We start from the raw sequence: 7,620 nt of genomic DNA, 5'->3' as shown, positions 1-7,620 counted from the left end.
GGCCGCTTCATCTCACAATACCGCTGAACCAAAGTATGACATGCTGGTAAGAAGTATGACTTGTATCGTCCACAACTCACTTGTGTTCTACTCGTGCATATGACATCTACGCATAAAACCTGGCTCGGATGCCACTGTTGGGGAACGTAATAATTTCAAAAAAATTCCTACGCACACGCAAGATCATGGTGACTGAAAGCGGAAGCGTTAGAACAACGCGGTTGATGTAGTCGTACGTCTTCACGGCTCGACCGATCAAGCACCAAACTACGGTGCCTCCGAGTTCTAGCACACGTTCAGCTCGATGACGATCCACGGACTCCGATCCAGCAGGGTGTCGAGGAAGAGTTCCGTCAGCACAACGGCGTGGTGACGATCTTGATGTTCTACCGTCGCAGGGCTTCGCCTAAGCACCGCTACAATATTATCGAGGACCATGGTGGAGGGGGGCACTGCACACGGCTAAGAGATCTTGGAGATCAATTGTTGTGTCCTAGAGGTGCCCCCTGCCCCCGTATATAAAGGAGCCAAGGGGGAGGGGGCGGCCGGCCAAGGAGGGCATGCAAAGGGGGAGTCCTACTCCCACCGGGAGTAGGACCCCCTTCTTTCCTAGTTGGAGAAGGAGAAGGGGGGAAGAAGGAGGAAGAGGGGAAGGAAAGGAGGGGCGCCGCCCCCCTCTCCTTGTCCTATTTGGACTAGGGGGGAGGGGGCGCGGCCAGCCCCTTGCCTCCTCTCTTCCTCTCCAGTAGGGCCCATGTAGGCCCATTAAGCCTCCGGGGGGTTCCGGTAACCTCCCGGTACTCCGGTAAAATCCCGATTTCACCCAGAACACTTCCGATATTCAAATATAGGCTTCCAATATATCAATCTTCATGTTTCTACCATTTCGAGACTCCTCGTCATGTCCGTAATCTCATTCGGGACTCCGAACAAACTTCGGTACATCAAAACTCATAAACTCATAATATAACTGTCATCGAAACCTTAAGCGTGCGGACCCTACGGGTTCGAGAACTATGTAGACATGACCTAAAACTGTTTCCGGTCAATAACCAATAGCGGAACCTGGATGCTCATATTGACTCCTACATATTCTACGAAGATCTTTATCGGTCAAACTTCATAACAACATACGTTGTTCCCTTTGTCATCGGTATGTTACTTTCCCGAGATTCGATCGTCGGTATCCAATACCTAGTTCAATCTCATTACTGGCAAGTCTCTATACTCGTTACGTAATGCATCATTCCGTAACTAACTCATTAGCTACATTGCTTGCAAGGCTTATAGTGATGTGCATTACCGAGAGGGCCTAGAGATACCTCTCCGATAATCGGAGTGACAAAACCTAATCTCGAAATACGCCAACTCAACATGTACCTTTGGAGACACCTGTAGAGCTCCTTTATAATCACCGAGTTACGTTGTGATGTTTGGTAGCACACAAAGTGTTCCTCCGATAAACGGGAGTTGCATAATCTCATAGTTGTAGGAACTTTGTATAAGTCATGAAGAAAGCAATAGCAACATACTAAACGATCAAGTGCTAAGCTAACGGAATGGGTCAAGTCAATCACATCATTCTTCTAATGATGTGATCCCATTAATCAAATGACAACACATGTCTATGGTTAGGAAACTCAACCATATTTGGTTAATGAGCTAGTCAAGTAGAGGCATACTAGTGATGTTATGTTTGTCTATGTATTCACACATGTGTTATGTTTTTGGTTAATACAATTCTAGCATGAATAATAAACATTTATCATGATATGAGGAAATAAATAATAACTTTATTATTGCCTCTAGGGCATATTTCCTTCAAAACCATGCAATCGGGGACCTCTGGAGCCACGACATTTCTTCCTTATATAATAATTCATTCATTCAGTCGTCCACTATTTGAATTTACTTCATATCCGCGTTCATATACAACAAATGTACAATTTGATTGCATGGTTTTGGGGGCTCCATCGTAATGTTGCCAAATGTTTTGTCACTCCACTTGTACATGGAATTTATGGTACTACCTAGAGCAACCTCAATATATCCAAGATTATTTTTCTTACCGAAAGCATCTCATGAAGCTTGTATAACTTTTGGAAGAGCAGGATCCCTCTCCCAAATGATCTCATACCGGTGGCACCTTATATGTATAGCGAACTCCTAAAAAGCCCAAATCAATTAGAGAACATAGTTACAAGGTATCTAAAAAGGCCTCCAATGCGGTTCTGCCCTTGGTGTGGCCGAGAAGTGCTCAAGTCAAGCATTTTAGGCCACGTGAGATGGCTATCCTTCACTCCTGGCGCAACATAAACACACGTTGAACGCCATAAGGGATCTGAGTCTGAGGTGCAATCAAGAACATCAATATAGCAATCAACTTTATCTTTAACACCCACCATCAAAGATTCATGCCAATACAAAGCTTATGGTCCTCTCAAGCTATTACCATCAACGTTAGAAAAGCTTCAGAGTCCAATTTGTAATCTCAACCTTTTCATATTTTATTCTTTCTACCTAGTCTCCTAAAGAAACACAATCTCGAGGGAATGCGACCGTACCAAAGTCTCAAGCACAAGAATTGTCCGGGAGCCTCCAACAGTTCTAACTGAGTAGATTCATTGGTCTCGTTAGTGTTCCTGCTAGGAGGCCACCAATACTGACACATTTTTTTGTTTTTGTTGTGCAATTGAGTTGTCTTAGTCCTCTCGAGGTCTTGTTTAGGCAACGACCTAGGCGGCGCCACCTGACCAGATCCATGTAACACAAGTTGATTGTCAGCACCTCCACCTGAACGGGGAGGAACACCCGAGGAAGCATTACAATAGAATTAGTCACCATAGAATTTTTTGAACATGATCTTCAACATTTAAAATCAAGCGCTGCCACTGCCAAATTTTTCTGATAGGGTATGGCTAGAGCCTAAGTCAAGTGACATAACATGTAAGTAAAAAAAAGAAAACTAAAAGGAAAAAAATTGCACAGATCTCCACGTAAGATCCACAAACATAGCATCGACTGAGACTTAACAATCCCGTTTATAATATGTGGATTTTTAATTTCCTAGAAATATTATTCGAAAACACTAACGCCCACACATGTGGGCGTTTGCATCTCGCCCATACGCGTGGATCCGCATCCATTTGTGGGTGCACGAATCTTGGCATGTTTGTGGTGCCACGTAGGACTGGGCTGGTGTGTGGGCATTCACCCGGTCGCCCACATGTCCGTTTCACCACACGGAGGGGCCGGTGTGTGGGCGTTTAGCAGTTCGCCCGCACGCCAGTTTTCACTCACACACAAGGGCTGGTGTGTGGGCATTTGCCATCTCGCCCACACTCCCGTCTCCTCTCCCACACCCAAGCTGCTAGTTGCCATGTGTTTTGCAGTGTACATGGCAACTGCCATAGTATGCTTGTAAGTAGATGGCAACTCTTTTTTTATCCGAACATGTCAGTTGCCATGTGTTTTGCAGGGTACACGGCAACTGCCTAATGTGCACGTAAGCAGATGACAACTCTTTTTTACCCGAGTTGCCATGTTTTTTGCATGGTACATGGCAACTGCCCTACCGTGCACGTAAGCAGATGAAAACTCTTCCTTTTACATGGAAACTGCCCTAGTGTGCTTGTGGGCACATGGCAACTCTCTCAACTGCCTAGTGTTAGTAGGTGGCAACTCCTAGAGTTTTGAAATCATGGCAACTGCAGTAGACCAGATCATACATGGCAATTACAGTTGAGCAACCATGGCAACTGTAGTTGTCCGACATGACAACTGTAGTTCAGCGACATGGCAACTGCAGTTAAATGAACATGGAAGAGGGTTCATACCATGGCAACTGCCGGGACGCTGGTGACTGTCACGCGGGGTGTGCGGGACCATAAGGTAGGAGGCCTGATGTACAGGCGTGTGGGCGCTATCTATTTTGCCCACTCGCAGGCATGTGAGAGGGACCGCGAGGAAAAAAAAGGCGTGTGGGCATTACTTGTTTTGCCCACATGTAGGCGTGTGGGCTGATCCTCTTAAACACCACGCAAACTGTGTGGGCAGACCCCTTAACGCCCACACGTGTGGGCGTTGTCGGCGTCCATATTATTACGCACAAATTGACCGGTCAAACATGTATAAAATCATCACATTGCCATGAATATTTTTTCATATTTAGTTCAATTTTTTTTTCCATAATTTTGCAACTTTCAGATTTTTCACGTAATATACACACAGAACAATAACATCCAAATCAGATCTTTTCTCACTCCTAAATCATCCGCAAAAAAAAAATCAGCATGTAATTTTCTCTACTAAAATTTATCATCCATTTTAGAGGAAAAGACTATCATACGCAACGAACGGTGGCGATCTTCCCATCCACCATCCAAGCGCCACATCTCTGATCCTGCAAAACCCTAGCCGCACCTTCCCCAGACTATAAAATCCTCCCCGTTCCATCTCGGCCCTCTTCTCTCCCAACCCTCCCCCCTTCGCCGCCGCCGCCACCCCCACCCCCCAATCTCCCCGCGGCAGCCATGGCGAACATGCAGGAGTCGCTCGCCCTGGTGGGCACGATGCGCGGCCACAACGACGTGGTGACGGCGATCGCCGCGCCGATCGACAACTCGCCCTACATCGTGTCCGGCTCCCGCGACAAGTCGCTGCTGGTCTGGGACCTCACCAACCCGGTCCCGTCCCTCGGCGACGGCACCGTCGGCACCGACTACGCCGTGCCCTTCCGCCGCCTCACCGGCCACGGCCACTTCGTCCAGGACGTGGTCATCAGCTCCGACGGCCAGTTCGCGCTCTCCGGCTCCTGGGACGGCGAGCTCCGCCTCTGGGACCTCTCCACCGGCCTCACCACCCGCCGCTTCGTCGGCCACACCAAGGACGTCATCTCGGTCGCCTTCTCCGTCGACAACCGCCAGATCGTCTCCGCCTCCCGCGACAACACCATCAAGCTCTGGAACACCCTCGGCGAGTGCAAGTACACCATCGGAGGCGACATGGGCGGCGGCGAGGGCCACACCGGCTGGGTCTCGTGCGTCAGGTTCTCCCCCAACATCCAGCAGCCCACCATCGTCTCCGGCTCCTGGGACAAGACCGTCAAGGTCTGGAACCTCACCAACTGCAAGCTCCGCTCCACCCTCGCCGGCCACGGTGGCTACGTGAACGCTGTCGCCGTCAGCCCCGATGGCTCGCTCTGCGCCTCCGGCGGTAAGGACGGCGTCACGCTGCTCTGGGACCTGTCCGAGGGGAAGAGGCTGTATCAGCTGGAAGCCGGCTCCATCATCCATGGGCTCTGCTTCTCGCCCAACCGCTACTGGCTCTGCGCTGCGACGGAGGAGTCTGTCAAGATCTGGGACCTCGAGTCCAAGCATGTCGTGCAGGACCTCAAGCCAGAAGTCCAGGTCTCCAAGAACCAGGTAACCTGCTTGTTATCCTTTTCCTGGATCGTTAACCTGCTTGTTAGATCTGCTGTGATGTGTGATTATGATTCGTCACTGGATATTTGCTGGGGTAGTTCCATCTGTGCCAATCTTAACATAATGTGCCTTGAAATTATGCAGTAGTGTATCTTACTAGTTAATTGTACTGTGCAAGTTCATGGCTTGTTGATAATTCGATATAACTAATTATTACATGGTGATGGAAGTGAAAGTGATTTTTTTGTGTGTCAGTTGATATGATAATGTCTTGGATTGAATTATAATGTGATTGGCTTGGCTTAAAAGCTTTCATGTTTTTTCTGTTCACATGAATCTAGCGTTGAACTTCATTAGAAATTTATGTCTTATCTTTATTGATCATTATGCTCGCTTGTTGTACACTGAACTGTTCATGGTAGATACCCTTGTGATCTATAATTTATCAGCTGTCTATGGATAGATAACATGTTTTAGCATTACCCTGTGGTGCAAATTTGCTGTTGTTCAGCTCCATCTTGAAGTCCCAAAACTAAATTTGTAAGTGTAACAGAAGCATGATGCTGTCATGTCCAATGTGGATTGTTTGTTTACAGATGTTTGTAATATGTGTCGAATCATTCTTTTTAGTGATCTGCACATCTGAAGATTGTTGTGTCTTGTTGATCCTGTTTTACTGCTACCATGAATGTAGTTTTGTTTCAACAGTTTATATAGAGAGCAATTGTGTAAGTATTTGTTACACTGTCTGCAATCTGTATAATCTTCTGTTGGAGAGGATCTGCACTCTTGTATTCTCCATTAGCTTAACAGTCTAGTTGAATCTACTTTATGACTTGTCATTCTTAACATGTGTATTGGTACAACTATGTAGATGCTGTACTGCACGAGCTTGAGCTGGAGCGCGGACGGAAGCACCCTCTACACCGGGTACACCGACGGAACCATCAGGGTCTTCAAGATCCAAGCCGGGTTCGCCGGTTACGCCTAGGAGTCTTGCTGGCCAGAGAGGTTGTAATGCCCGTCAAGTTTTTGACTGTTCTGAGGCAACATTGTCTGCCTGGTACTTTCAGCTTGAGTTACTGTTTACTTTCTGCTTAGGTGATTTGTTGATGAGCACATTATGAGGTACTATGGAAGACGATCTGTTTCGCACCAGGGTTTTTGCTGCTTTCAATATACTGCCAACTCTTTAGCCGCGCCTGATCTTATTTGTCTATGCGGGTTATTGCTTGCCGTTTGCGTTGTCTTTGGGGATTACTGATTGTTCTTTGCATTATGTTTGCGAACTGTGGGTTGTTGTTTTCTGGTGATCCCCTTGCTGTCTTGCAGCATTTGTTGGGTGCACTTTGCATGGAGGAGCTAGCATGTTCGCCCTGTTGAGCATCTGCTCTCTGTACCGTTTGGGTCTCTGTTTGATGTGCCGTTAAGCCTGAATTTAGTTGGGCTTGACATTTTGAACGCTTAGTTTGAATATACTGCCACTATTTAGCCGTGCAAGCTATTCATTACTGAATGTTTACACATGATTTCTTAGGAAAATTCGTAAGGATTCGGTGTGTCATTGAGCTCAATTGGGGACGTGGGACCAGCATGTCATTGAGTGAAAGGGATTTACACATGTCCTGTACATCCATGGGACATTGCCAGGCCCATACTGCTTTAGTGCAACATTTCATTTATTCCAATTTGTATTTGATGAAAAATAGAGTTTTCCCAGTGACAGAACCCTCTAAAGAACATATTATCCTAATGACAGAATGGAAGCCCATGATTCTGAGCCCAGTGTCAGCTCGAGCACCAAAATGCTTTACTCGTGCAATACAATCTTTATATGAGAATAAGATGTCTTTCAATAGAAAATCGACTGTACATCTACTACCACTATAAATGAAAGAGAGGGGCAGATCCAAACAATCCCACCCATCCATCATCAAGATCTAATGGCTCTTAATCATTCTGTGTTTAACGCTACCAACCACGCCCTTAATCGATCGGTAACCCACCCCGCTGTTGAAAAAAAAAAGAAAACCGTACGCACGATCTCTCGCCCCGTCCGCAGGACCTCTCGCCCCATCCTTCTCCTCCCACGCCGTTCGCCGCCCGCGGCACGCGAGAGCCGCCCTTCGCTGCGGGAGCCGCCGCCCGTCGCGCCCTTCGCCGCGGGAGAAATGGAGCCGCCGCCCGTCGCTTGCCG

The 7,620-nt window shown here is 47.4% G+C and overlaps 1 protein-coding gene across 1 annotated transcript; it reads left to right on the top strand.

The window, feature by feature from the left end:
- Positions 1–4,483: 4,483 nt before the first annotated feature.
- On the top strand, positions 4,484–6,629 carry LOC119349402 (guanine nucleotide-binding protein subunit beta-like protein A). Its single transcript, XM_037617433.1, has 2 exons — positions 4,484–5,423; positions 6,298–6,629. The coding sequence occupies exons 1-2, from the start codon at positions 4,533–4,535 to the stop codon at positions 6,412–6,414; spliced, it is 1,008 nt and encodes a 335-aa protein (XP_037473330.1). The 5' UTR covers positions 4,484–4,532; the 3' UTR covers positions 6,415–6,629.
- The last annotated feature ends 991 nt before the right edge of the window (positions 6,630–7,620 follow it).

The sequence above is a fragment of the Triticum dicoccoides genome, chromosome 1B, assembly GCF_002162155.2.
Source record: "Triticum dicoccoides isolate Atlit2015 ecotype Zavitan chromosome 1B, WEW_v2.0, whole genome shotgun sequence".
NCBI classification, from domain to species: Eukaryota; Viridiplantae; Streptophyta; class Magnoliopsida; order Poales; family Poaceae; genus Triticum; species Triticum dicoccoides.
The sequence above is the reverse complement of the archived record's forward strand: the minus strand, read 5'-3'. Positions and strand labels throughout refer to the sequence as shown.

Excerpts from the sequence above, each read along its gene's own strand:
- LOC119349402 (XM_037617433.1), top strand. The coding sequence starts at position 4,533 with ATGGCGAACATGCAGGAGTCGCTCGCCCTGGTGGGCACGATGCGCGGC. Across the intron at positions 5,424-6,297 it reads TCCAGGTCTCCAAGAACCAG|ATGCTGTACTGCACGAGCTT; the intron begins GTAACCTGCTTG and ends ACAACTATGTAG.